The 13,812-nt window shown below is 45.9% G+C and overlaps 1 protein-coding gene across 1 annotated transcript; it reads left to right on the forward strand.

Moving 5' to 3' along the window:
• Positions 1-12,673, forward strand: ACP2 (acid phosphatase 2, lysosomal). Its single transcript, XM_033145822.1, has 12 exons — positions 1-30; positions 1,222-1,371; positions 1,965-2,060; positions 2,612-2,698; positions 6,487-6,639; positions 6,972-7,070; positions 7,161-7,250; positions 9,223-9,355; positions 9,454-9,542; positions 9,991-10,097; positions 10,928-11,103; positions 11,201-12,673. Exons 1-12 carry the CDS (start codon positions 1-3, stop codon positions 11,335-11,337), a joined length of 1,347 nt encoding a protein of 448 aa, XP_033001713.1. The 3' UTR covers positions 11,338-12,673.
• Positions 12,674-13,812: the final 1,139 nt, after the last annotated feature.

The raw sequence follows: 13,812 nt of genomic DNA on the forward strand, positions 1-13,812 counted from the left end.
ATGGGCGTTGCCAGGATTTTTGTTAGCGCGGTAAGGACTTTGGGGGGGGTTAGAAGCGATGTGATTGGTCAGTTATTAAGTATTTCTATTGTTTTCCTTGATCTGGGGGGGCAGCTGTCCCCCACCCCCTTTTGCTACCCCCATGACTGCTGGCTGGATTCCATTTAGATCTAGTGATTTGTTAATTTTTCATTTGTTGGTAAAGGCTTCAACATCTCACGTCACCACTGTTGCATCAGTTCTGAATACTCCCTCCCCTACACCTTCTGCAGTGCTATCACAAATAATCCACCCACCTTTTCTGCAATCTCCTTAACCTTTTAAAGCACACCTTTAAAGTTCCCTTCTCCTATTGTTCCACTGCCTCCCTAACTGGCTTCCGCTATAACGCTGTATGTAAAAATTTTTTTTGTAATGTCATACAGTAACAGTTGGACTAAGATGTTTTTCCCTTTGTTAAATTATAATAATCAATAATTTTTTTAAAAAAACTGGCTTCTGCTTCTGGTGTTTAAATGTGTGTGTGTTTTTTTAATTAATTGATCTCACTGTAATAAGTAGCATGCTCCTCGAATTCTGTTTTTAAACATCCCTGATTGCCTCATTTGGCGTTTGTGTGGGCGTGCGTGTGCATGGGTTTGTGTCAACATCTGTTCCCGTTTGGGCAAGACTTTTATTGTCTTGCTTTTAATAACTTCCTTGCCTCTGCTGTTTACCACGGCGGCATCTTCGTGCATTCAGGGGCACCTTTCCTGATCTGCTGTATACAGTAAAGGTAAAGGTAAAGGGACCCCCTGACCATTAGGTCCAGTCGTGGACGACTCTGGGGTTGCGGCGCTCATCTCGCTTTATTGGCCGAGGTTGTATACAGTACTTTATTGTTATTATTGTTGCTGTTATTTTGCATACCCTTTGTGATCAACGCAGGAAAACAATTTCCACGACCTCTCCAGGGACTTCCACTCCCTCTAGTGGTTCTTAAAAAATAACAATAAAACACCCAGCCATTTCGCGACTGTCCCATTTCTAAGCAAAATCTCCCTCGGGGTGGGAGGGTGGGAACCCCCCCGTTAAGAGGTCACAAAGTTCAAGGGAATTTCTCAAGAGCCAATGGGAGAGATGGGCAGCAGCAGCTTCGGTTGCCGATACTGAGCATGCTCGGGAGGTGGAGCATGCTCACTCCCTCTTTCCAAGGTACGGGTGCCGAGCGAGGGAGCCTAGGCGCGGATAGGGAGCAAAGCCATGGAGGGTGGAAGGAAGCGGCGGAGCTGGCGAAGCGCTTCTTTCCCACTGCTGCTGCTGCTGCTGAGTCTCGCCCTTGAGATCGTCCTGCCGGTCGCCCAGGCTCGGAGCCTCCGCTTTGTTACCTTGGTGAGCAGCAGGAGGGGGGAAGAAAGAAAGAAAGGGATTAAGGGGGGCGGTCTTTTGGGGGGGGTTGCCACGTGACACAAGGCTCCCCAAGCCCCAAATGGTCAGCAAGCAAAGTGAGGAAAATCTCGATCGGCCCTTTTTTAAAACAACAACACACCCATGAAATTCGTGTTGAAAACAAGTGGCTTTTCTTCGCTGCAGGTTGCGTAGACGGAGCGCTTTGCAATCGAAGCCGAGATTGAGATTTCTCTGTTAAGAAAATAATCGAAAATTGCAAGGGTTTGGGTTTAATAATAATAATAATCATAGCCCTAAGTGTTGGTATAGCAGGAGCCAGGGATGACCCAAGAAGATCAGGGTGCTTGGTCCCCGTCCCCCCCGTTCTTTCTTTGCTGCGTCTCTCCCAGCGCCTTTGGCTGTCGTGTGAGTCGCCTGCAGGTCTTGACAGCAACCTCGCCTCGCTTCAGGGTTGGGGTGGAGCAAGAGCCCCAGTAATCTCTGGCCCGAGGCGAAATGCATGGGAATTGGGCAAACAGGAGAGGTAGAGCACCGCCAGCACCCGCTGTCTAACGGTGAACTATTTTGGTTTTTAGTTATACCGCCATGGAGACCGCTCTCCCGTGAAGGCTTACCCCCGAGATCCCTATCAGGAAAACGCCTGGCCTCAGGGATTTGGGCAACTTTCTCAGGTGGGTATTTCAGGAAAAAACACCTGTGGGAAACTTTTGAACCCCCAAGGAAACCCATTTCTCAACAGGAGAATGCAGAACTATTTTCTTCAAAGAAGAAATTGTGTCAAAACATGGGATGTTATTATTTGTGGTGGTGGTGGGGTAATTCTCCATGCAGCTCCAGTCTGAGGTTTCCTCTTTTGCCACTGCTGCTGCTGCTTTTCCTGGGAGCTATTTTTAGTTCCGCTTTCCTTTTCTCTTTCCTACTTCAGGAAATGACAGTGCCTTTTAAAATCAGAGAAAGCAATAACTTTATTTAAAAGACAACAGTGTTCCCTGTTGCTGTTTTTATAAAAGCAAAATATGTATAGCTTAACAACCTGCAAAACATGCTGCAGGGGGAGCAGAGGGCTGTGTCATTCATTCCAGAACAGATTTTGGTTAACATTTCCTGTGTCAACAGTGGTCACGCTGTAGCTCTATTTGTTCTCATTTTCGTTGGTGTGTGGTTGTGCAACTAAGCACAAAAACCTGCTTTGCTGTTAATTTCTTGCTGTTGATACGCGTAGGAAGGAATGCAACAGCAGTGGGACCTTGGTCGAGCACTTCGAAGGCGTTATGATGGATTCCTCAATTCCTCATACAATAGACAAGAGGTTAGTGCATTGTCGCAAATTGCTAGAGGTATCATGACCATGCTGTGTCCTCTTTGCCCTCCCTATATTAAAATCTCTTTTCTCTCTCTTTCTAAGTAAGTGGCTGAGGAAAATAATGGAACAACATGAAAGCCTGTTCTTTCAAATGGCATCTTCCGTGAAAACAGTTTGTCAAATCCTTGCTTGGGTTAAAATAGTAAAGGAACAATAAACAATTGCTGACCAGGGCAGCGATGTAAAGGAAAGTAAAAGGAATAAGAAGATGGCATCTGAGATGGACTGAACTTTGTTTGGTCAAACAGGCCACTCAAGACAAAGGGAATCGCACTGGACACAATAAGAGATGGGGGTACTTGATAAGAGTATTGATCAGATGATTTTCTCCTGCTCTCATGCCAGTGGATGGACATGTTTGAACATGTTTGTTGAAAAATCTCTTGAGAACTGTGAGGAGTTCTCTGGTGAGTTGGCCTGTAGTTTTCCACTGCCTTTTCCTCAGTGATGAAAGCAGATAATGGAAGGCATGGCCCATGAACCAAATTCAGGGAAATACAACAGTAAGATCTCCCAAACCCTGTGATGCACTTCAGCTGTCAAGCTGGAATTTATGATGTCAGTCTTGCCTTGCCACATGCACAAAAACCTGCCCAACTGGATTGTTAACCACCTTCTGGGTGTTTTTATTTAACTTTGTCTCAGTGCCACTCAGTAGACTGTTTTGAATGTGCATAAAAGACAGTATGAAATGGAGCAATAGGCCTATTTTATTCCTGTTAGGAACATTGTTTTTATTTATTTATTTCTACATTTATTTCCCACCTTTTCCTCCAAGGAGTTCCAGGTGGCATACACAGTTCTCCTTCCCTGTTTGATCTTCCCAACAGCTCTGTGAGGTAGGCTAGGCTGAGGGACAGCGACTCACCCCAGATCACCCAGGGAGCTGCCTGGTTGAGTGGGGATTTGAATCGTGGTCTCCCAGGTCCTAGTCCGGCAGTCCTAACTGTGGCACCGCTGGTGTGGTGTTATAGCATAGCATGACTGTTCTACAGCAGCAGCAGCAGCATATATTAGACAAAGTGTTATTCCTATGCAACAGTTTCCTGTTGTTGTTGTTCAGTCGTGTCCAACTCTTCGTGACCCCATGGACCAGAGCATGCCAGGCAGCTCCGTCTTCCACTGCCTCCCGCAGTTTGGTCAGACTCATGTTGGTAGCTTCGAGAACACTGTCCAGCCATCTCGTCCTCTGTCGTCCCCTTCTCCTTGTGCCCTCCATCTTTCCCAACATCAGGGTCTTTTCCAGGGAGTCTTCTCTTCTCATGAGGTGGCCAAAGTATTGGAGCCTCAGCTTCAGGATCTGTCCTTCCAGTGAGCACTCAGGGCTGATTTCTTTAAGAATGGATAGGTTTGATCTTCTTGCAGTCCATGGGACTCTCAAGAGTCTCCTCCAGCACCATAATTCAAAAGCATCAGTTTCTTGTAGGCCCCTAAATTTTCCAGCGAAAGCTACAATTTAAATGATGATGAAAGCTCTTCAGGAACATTTTTATTAGCCTCTGTGCCCATCCTGTTAGAGCTCAACCTAGGTAGGTAACAGCAGTGCTGCTTTGGGGATTTCGTCCTGTGTCAGTTTCCAAGCTAAGTGCTGCTTCGTGCGATGGGCCCTGCAGTTCCACCATGGTCAACTGTGGGCTTTCTTTTTAACACCTGCAGGAGATTTGCATGCCTGAAATCACAGTTCTAGAAACTGTGATTGGCTGAGGCTTCCAGAAGTCTGCTTAGCACACCTAAAGAGCTCTACTAATGCTCTTTAGGTGTGTCCAAAATGCAATCAGTTCTTGTTGCAAGTGGGGTAATTGCTCTTTTGGTTTGGCGGGGAAGGCCGGAGTATAAATAAATTATTATTATTATTATTATTATTATTATTATTATTATTATTATGCTGCAATGTGTGAACTGGCAACGAGACAGAGAACTGAAAGCCATCGCAACTCTGCCTGGCCACAGATCATCCCCCATATTATCCGCCTGCTGGCCTAGCCCAGGATGAATTCGGAGCAGGAGCCCTGCTTCTGTTGCCTTCGCTGCTCATGTCTTCTAAGGTGATGCCCTGCCAACCTGGGTATGCTGCATGTAACTTGCACATATTGCAGGGAGGACCTTTTCAAGCCCCACGTCTTTGTTCTCTTACCTGCATTAGAGTCATTGCTGACTTAGTGCCTGCACCTGGCAATACAGCAGTAGTGGCAACTGAAGAAGGTGGCAGAGGGAAAGTTGCAGAGGGTTTTCTCTTGTGACATGTAGCTTGGCTTGCTCTGGAGCAATTTTCTCTCCAGGCATCTATTGTTTCTTTGTGAAACAGCATGGTCAAGTGACTTGTATGGGGCTTGAAGGCAAAGAGTCCTTGCTCTTGTACATGGGAGTAGGACTGAACAGCTGTTGAGGCCTGAAAATTGTACATTGTTTTAAATTTGGCTGTAAGTTGCTTTGGGTTGCCTTGGGCAAGATAAAGCAACCAACAAATGTAAACAAACAAATAATAACAATTGTACCTGCACCCCATCTCATATGCCTTGTAGAGTGGATATATGGACAAGGAGCACTTTTCTAGTTGCTCCTCAACTTCCTGGGAAAGCCTGTGTCGCACCTGGTCTGATTCAGCCCATTTGTATCAGAACTGGAAACTAAATCCAACCCAGGCACCATTCAGCCTCCACTATCTGTTGCTTATCTGCAGGTAGCTCAGCTTGCTATCTTTTTTGGAAGACTAATAAAAAAAACTAATATACTGTGTGCTGACAGTGTGTCTTTTTAAAAGACTGCACCAAGCCCACTGAACTCATTTGAGAGCAGACCAAAATATGTGGAGTAAAGGTTCGCATTCTGAAATGCTTCAGGGAATAACAACATGAGGTGCCTGTTGAAAACAAAGACTAGTTAAAGAAACAGGGATAAATTAAGAGATTGGGAATTTTCTCAAAGGGTGCTTATTTCCACACTGTTGGATTACATTATGCATCGGTGTTCTTAAGTCCTAGGCTATGTATGACATACACTCCCTTCTTAGAACTCAAGTTGTTTATTTGCATAAGTGAGGATTCAAGTGGAATATCCTGTTTGGTGGGAGCTGCTTTATTTTGCCCTGTAGGTTTTGTGCTGTCATAGATACACTCCTGTTAGTGACTTGCCCACCAGGGACATTGAAGCATTAAACTCCTTGTGAAGAATAGAGGCACATCTGCAGGGCTCTTAGATAGGGGTTACAGACAACATAACTGATTTCCACAGACATCATATGCAGGCTTCTTCAGTCTGCGCCAATTCCCCTCCATTCCATATGTCCTTTAGATAATTAGGGGACCTCTATATGATGTGTCCTTGTAGCTAGCCCAGAACAACACTTTGCATTTTCAAGGCATGATACAATAGCACTCAACTCCGCATTCAACGTGGGTGGCCTGTAGCCTTGGAAAGAGTGACACACACATAACTCAAGGCTAGAACATCTGTGTTTTGGATTTGTGAAGTTCCATTGCCATTTCTGTAGTTTCCCTAACCACAGCTATGCTTGATTTTCTAGCTCATCTGCTGCCTCTACTTTGCTTTCTATAGCAGCTCAGATACTCAGAATAGCCATACATATCAAATTGTTTTTTTGACCAGACTCTGTTGGACCTGTTTATTGCCAGCTTCCTCATTATGTCTCTTGTTAAGAGCATGTCTAAATCAGATCAGCACCACAGCAGAACCATGAACATAGATGACCTGTATTTGATTCTATACTCTGGCAGATCTACATACGCAGCACAGATTTTGATCGGACCCTGATGAGTGCCGAGGCCAATCTGGCAGGACTGTACCCTCCAGAAGGGTGGCAAGTGTTCAACCCCAATATTTCTTGGCAGCCTATTCCTGTCCACACAGTACCTGACTCAGCAGAGCATGTAAGTCACTTTCAGACCTAAATACCAGTAGACTGGACCTTCTTGCATTAAGAACTTCTCTATCTCTCTCTTCAATTGTTTTCATCTACCCTGAATACTACTATTCCACTTCTTCATTCCGATTCCTTAGCGATTCCCCTGTTTTGGAGCAAGTTGCATTTCTCAGGCTCCGTTTTACCTGACTGGAGGCAGGCAGCCTCTCTTAGAAGTATCACTTTGCTTTCAGCAATTAACCCACTAATAAGCAGATGCAACAGTTAGCACTGCTTGTAAAGATGGAATAACGGTCAAATGATCCTCTTAGTGAGCATCTCTATTTTGCATCTGTCCAGCTCCTGAAGTTTCCATTATCTCCCTGTCCCCGTTACGAACAGCTGCAAAATGAGACCCGGCAGACAGCAGAGTATGTGAATAGGACCATCCAGTACATGGTATGTCCAGTTTGATGTACTTCTCTATCTCTTTATACAATCGTGGTGGCATGGAGAGATGGAAGAGCTGACTGTCCTTTGCTCCTGCAGGGATTTCTGGAGATGGTGGCAAACAAGACGGGCAACCAGGATGTCTCCCTCGAATCGGTCTGGAGTGTATACGACACACTCTTCTGTGAAGTGAGCTGCCCATCTGTATTCATTAGTCATTTGCCCTACAACCCATTTAAAATTCTTAACCTGGGTAGTATCAGAAGCTGTCTGTGCTCTTGGCTCTAGAAGTTCAAGCTCAGGCTCAGGGGCCAAATGCGGCCCTCAAGGCCTTTTTGGCAGCCCATGGCAGCATGAGACACCCCACCCAGCAGCCCTTGCACTTCCAGGTGAGGTGGTGTGAGGGCTGTGACAGGATCCTGGAGTCCTCCCGTCTCCTTCCCAAAGCCTAGTTAGTACTTTCCTAGCTTTGGGGAGGAGTTGGGAGGGCTCTGGGACCTTGCCAGAGCCTTGTGCCTCCTTCCCAAAGTCTGGTGCCTTGGTTAGCCAGCAGTATGCAGGCTGTGGGGGCGTGTGTCAAATTTGGCCTCACTTCTCCCCTCCCCCTAATGGGTGTGATAAAGCTGTGTGTGGCCCACAGGTTCCATGCTGAATTACTCTTGTGGCCCACTTGGTATGAAATGTTGGACCGCCCTACTCTAGGCCACATTCCCTCTCCCTCTTCCCTTTGCAAGCCACATTCCCTCTCCCCAGGCTATACCTCTCGCTACCCCTGCTCTGCACCTTGAGTGCTTTTGCTTGCTTGGAGGATGCAGAGCTAGCTGTGTGTGTGTGTGCACGCGTGCGCAGAAAGCTCTGGTCTCTGTGGCTGTAACGTAGGCAGCTGCACATCTGTTGTTCCACCCACTTTTTGCCTTCCTCCTCACCCACCACTGACATGTGACCACCCAAGCAAACAAATTAACAAACAGCCCCCCCCAAAAAAAATTAAAAATTGGGAGGGGGCAAAAGGCCTTAGTGGGCACCAAGGGAGGTGCCCCCTACACTGGGGGCTCCATTTCTGGCAGGCCCTTCCACATGGCCCTAATTGTGGTCTAGGGATGTGGGTGGCGCTGTAGTCTAAACCACTGAGCCTCTTGGGCTTGCCAATCAGAAGGTTGGTGGTTCGAATCTGCACAACAGGGTGAGCTCATGTTGCTCTGTCCCAGCTCCTGCCAACCTAGCAGTTTGAAAGCACAGCAGTGCAAGTAGATAAATAGGTACTGATGTGGCAAGAAGCTAAACGGCATTTTCGTGCACACTGGCTTCTGTCATGGTGTCCTGTTGCACCAGTAGCAGTTTAGTCATGCTGGCCACAGGATCCAGAAAGCTGCCTGTGGTCAAACGCCGGCTCCCTCAGCCTGAAAGCGAGATGATCACTGCACCCCATAATCACCTTTGACTGGACTTAACCATACAGGATTACTTTACCTTTACCTAATTGTGCTCTAATGGGGAAATGCATTGAGAAGTGAGATGATCGCAAGAGAACAGAGCAGATTTGAAACTTCCTTCCAACACCATTTCTGTTCACAGAAATTCTTTTCTGTGGGAAAGGCTTATCCCGTCTACTTTAGAGTCAGCCACAGATGTGCAAAGAAGCTTCCCTTGTCAAGTTGAGAAACAGATGTTAGAGCAACGTTAAAATTTGCATAATCAGTTTTTACCTAAAAGTGCAAGCATCACAGTCAGGCATGTTAGACCTGAAATGGCATGCAAGTAATAATGTGTCACTTGGATAAGTAGATTAATCTGTTTATTGTGAAGAAAAGCTTGGGAGTTTACAAAATGAAGGCTACTGGAGGCTGTTGGGAAAGCACAGTCCCTTCCTCTGCATCCCCAACCCTTGAGCACACCAAAGATTTGAAAGCAAAGTATTTTCTCTTCATGAATTCTGATCATAATGGCTGTTGAGTTTTGATCCAAACAACATTGCTTTACAAATGCATCTGTGGTCCTGGGTTGAGACATTTAAGTTCAGAGGGCAAAGATTTGCCTTGGACCATAGGGCAAGCTCATTCCGGACTGGCTGCCATAACTTGGGGTGGGTGGGGTCTTTCATTCTCGTTCACCTAGTTTGTATCTCTGAGTGGCCCCTCTCTCTCTTGCGACATCTTTCCAGAAAACACACAAAAAACATCTTCCCGATTGGGTAACCCTCAATGTGATGACTCAGCTGAAGCAGCTGAAAGATTTCAGCTTCGAATTCCTCTTTGGGATCCACAAACGGGTGGAAAAAGCTCGTTTGCAGGGTGGTAAGTGAAAGAACATGGAAGGCAGGTTGGGGAGGAGTGGGGGAGCATTCACTCGCTGGTCAAGAACTAGGTTCTGATAGTTTGTTCTATTTCTGCAGGGGTCCTTCTGTCTCAAATAAGGAACAACCTTACTCTTGCTGCAAATGCCTCCACACCTCACCACTTCAAAATGCTAATGTACTCAGCAGTAAGTTTGTTTCTGGGATCTGTGCTTGCCTTCTCCTTATTACCATCTTGTGAACAAAAAAACCAGTGGCAGCTTCCAGCAGAGTTTCTCCTGCTCTGTGAAAGGAATAAGCAAATTAGCACTTCCGTCTCTTTGCGGCAACTACGGAGGCTACAAGAAAACCCCAGATGCTCTCACAAGCAACAGAGAACTTTGTCACTTAGCCTCTCCTTGAAGCGCAGTTCCAAATGCTCCGCTTAGTTTATTTATTTACTTACTAAATGTGTTAGTCACTTTATCTTGTCCAGGGCAACCCAAAGCAACTTAACAACCAAACAGGGTGTTGAAATAGGTGCCAGCCTTTCTTCCATGGTGCTGGAGTCCCCTTTCTTATTCTTCTGAAATGTGGTTTTCAGGCCCCTTCTGTATGCACAAAAGAGATGTTCACATTTTTCTTCCTCTTTCTCAGCATGACACCACCCTTGTGGCACTGCAGATGGCTCTGGATGTTTACAGCGGGAGGCAACCACCATATGCCTCGTGTCATATATTTGAGCTGTATCAAGAGGATGATGGGTGAGGGCTTCATGAAGCATATCAATCAAAGGAAATAGTATTCAGAGGCAATAATCTATCAGCCTGCTGTACCTTAATTTTTGTCCACATATTCACAAGAGATGAAATGAGGTAAAAATAAGACTCACAATCTTAAGATGAAGAAGGGTTTATACTTCTCTCCCCTGTGCTGATGGAGTTACCAGTGAATATATTAGTAAAGCCTTACGTCTGATATGACACTGATAGAATTACAATCAGGAATATCAACAGTACTTTTATGCATCTCTGAATTTAAGAACACCTACCAAAGCGCATATAGTATATTCCTGTTAACAGTCTTGTGTTGAGCCCCCTGATCTGATGAATATGAAAACATTCTAGATTTACAGTGGTACCTCTGGTTACGAACTTAATTCGTTCCGGAGGTCCGTTCTTAACCTGAAACCGTTCTTAACCTGAGGTACCACTTTAGCTAATGGGGCCTCCGTCTGCTACTGCCGTGTGATTTCTGTTCTCATCCTGAGGTAAAGTTCTTAACCCAAGGTACTACTTCCAGGTTAGCGGAGTCTGTAACCTGAAGTGTTTGTAACCCAAGGTGTTTGTAACCCAAGGCACCACTGTACTTTTATGAGTTATTTGTAAGTAACATCCAGTCTAATTTTTAGTTTTTGCCCCTTGCTCAAAAACAAGGAGGGACAACCCAGCATTTGTTAATTTCTAGCATTCCTCATACATCTAAGGGTGGAAGGGAGTTGTACGATGATTCAGGGCTTGATTCCAGTAGAAAACATGATATGAAGACGTCAAATATTCAGAATCTCAGTTCCTCTCTTCCGTTTTGCTCCTAGTAACTTTTCAGTGGAGATGTTCTTTCGGAATGAGAGTGGGAAGGAGCCTTACCCAGTGCAGTTGCCTGGCTGCACACAGCGTTGTCCCCTGCTGAATTTCCTGCAACTCACCGAGCCTGTTATTCCACAGGACTGGAAACAAGAATGTCAGGTAGCAAGCACCATGAAAGACACAGGTGAGTGGAGGCTGTTCCACTAGATAAGCCAAAGGAGGACTGAAGTGATTTCAAGTGCCATAAGCATTTCCCCCCCCCCCCATTTCATCCTCTGCAGAACTTATTGTGGTTTTGGCTGTCTGTGGATCCATCCTCTTCCTGCTTACTATCCTGCTCCTGACAGTACTCTTCCGTTCCAAGTCCCAGCCTCCTGGCTACCGGCATGTTTCCAATGAAGGAGAAGAACAGCCTTGACATTTGCTCCAGCCCCTCCTGAGGCAGCAGGAGAGAACGGTGCTGACTCTAGAGACAAGAGGGGCTTCTTTCAGTGACTAAGGGTCTTCTTCATTTTTCCTAATTGCTGCTCCTAAGCCAAAAGGCCCAGACTCTGGTGGAGCGGTTGTGACTATTGGATGCAGTCGAGCTGCCAAGCGAATAATACAGTCATGAACCAGGAGTGAAATACAAGCATGATTTGGGGTTGCTATTTGCCAGTACGTGACTGGTTCTATCAAGGACCCCGTCTTGCTTCTTTTGAACCCAATATGCTGAGCTGAAGTCTCCGCTACTGGTGCAGAATGGGCAGCCTTCCCAACTGAAACCTGCTGCTCCTCAGAAAGCCTTGCTTCCACCTAGCAGTTGTTACTTGAACATCCCTGAACTGTGGGAAAGGGGCCTGGTGCTATAACTGCCTTCTCCACTTGAGTTATTAACTGGGAATCAAACCATTGCCTCTCTGACTTACGTACTTGACTCTTAGCCACTGGGTCCATACAGAAGGATAAGGTTGGGGCTGGACCCAACCTTCTATAACAGAGGATAAAAGGACTTTCTCAAAAGCAGCCTTCTTCCCATTTGTCACTGACTACAGAAATTCAGTAAGTGGAAAGGAGTACACTTCCTCTGTCTCCCCACTATTTTCAGCCTCAACGTATTCTTACAGAGCAGTGCAGCCTTGTGTTTAATGGGAAGTGAATTAGTGGAATTTAGAAGTGCTTATTAGCAAAGGCCTGGCTAGAATTATTCTTTAAATGCCCTATATCTTGAATAATATTCTGGACCATCAGAGATTCAAAGAAAATCTGCTGTTTTAAAAACAAAGGTAAGCCTCTGAAGCAGAAAAAGATGCAAACGTAGCTAAGTATGTTGCCCTATAGAAAGAATCTTTGTGTATCAAGTGTAGCATGAGAATTTCACAGTAAGGATCTGCAGCTTTTGTGGAAAACGCTCCTATCGTGCCACACTTTATAGATGACGGCATACATATTCTTTCCAACACATCTTCAAGCAGGGAGAGTGCTAACATGCACTTTCTCATCATGCATGTTATATCTGACATGCAAAGAACACAAAAATAAGCATCTCCGCTGCTCTAAAAACACAAAGAAATTAAGAACACTAACAGCTGCACACAAATGTATTGGGTACAAACAAGAAGACAAAAAGTGAGCCCAGACCCAGGGGATCTAAGCAGGGGATTGTGGGGAGCTGTCTGTCCTAATATTTCCCCCAGAAAGATGTGCTGCTCATTCTGAGGCTTCAGCACATGCATTAAAATAAAGACAGAGTATTCCTGTCCCTCACTACATTACCCATCTTCCTAGTAATCATATTTATTGATGTGTCCATTGCAACTAGCGCTATGTAAGCACCACCCTGCTAGGTAAGGCCAAAGTTTCATCACAGTGGCCAATCAGGTGCCTATGGGAAGCCTACAAACAGGACCTGAGTGCAACAGCACTCTCCACACTTGTGAGGGGGAGTTGTAGCACTGGCAGAGGAAGGGGTGTGTGGTGGGTGTGGCCCGCCCGGGTGTCATCTGGGGGGGGTGACACTGTTGCCCCGTCCCCCTGGGATGCTCACCGTGGGCAGTGCCCCCCTGGGATGCTTGCTCTGTCCCCGGGTGCACAGCATGTGTGCCGCTCCGGGTGCTGGAGCAGCTAGCTCCGCCTCTGATTTGTAGCTGATTGACTGACCAAACCCAAAGAGTGCTGACTAATGGTTCCTCATCATCCTGGACAAAAGTGACAATGGGCTGCTGCAAGGTTCTGTCCTGAGCCCGTTGTATTCAATGTCTTTATAAACAACTTGGATAAAGGCAGAGCTGTTTTTCCACTGGAACTCGCCGGAATTCAATTCCAGCACCTCTCAGGTGAGCGCCATTGCCATTATAAGAGAAGAAGGGAGGCGTTCATGGTGAGTTCTGGCACCTTCTCCCAGAAAAATAGCACTACATAAAGGTATTGAGCATATGCTCATCAGATTTGCAGATGACACCAAACTGGGAGGGGTAGCTAATGCCACAGAAGTCAGAATCAGGATTCAATAGGACCTTAACAGGTTGGAGAACTGGGTCAAAGCTAAGAAAATTAATTTCAATAGGGACCAAACTAAGGTTCTGCACTTAGGCAGGAATAACCAATGGGGGACACCTGGCTTGCCGGTAGAAAGTGAAAGGGAGATAGGGGTCTGAGTGGACCACAAGATTAAGGTGAGTCAACAGTGTGATGCAGCAGCAAAAAAAGCTAGTGCTATTCTACGCTGCATCAACAGAAGTATAGTGCCCAGATCAAGGGAAATAATATTCTGCCTTAGTCGGACAACACCTGGAGTGCTGTGTCATTCTGGGCAGTACAATTTAAGAAAGATATTGACAAGCAGCAACATATGCAGAGGAAGGTGACCAAGATGATCAAGGGATGAGAGGAGATATGATAGCCATCTTCAAAT

Source organism: Lacerta agilis, chromosome 1 (assembly GCF_009819535.1).
Source record: "Lacerta agilis isolate rLacAgi1 chromosome 1, rLacAgi1.pri, whole genome shotgun sequence".
Taxonomy (NCBI): Eukaryota; Metazoa; Chordata; class Lepidosauria; order Squamata; family Lacertidae; genus Lacerta; species Lacerta agilis.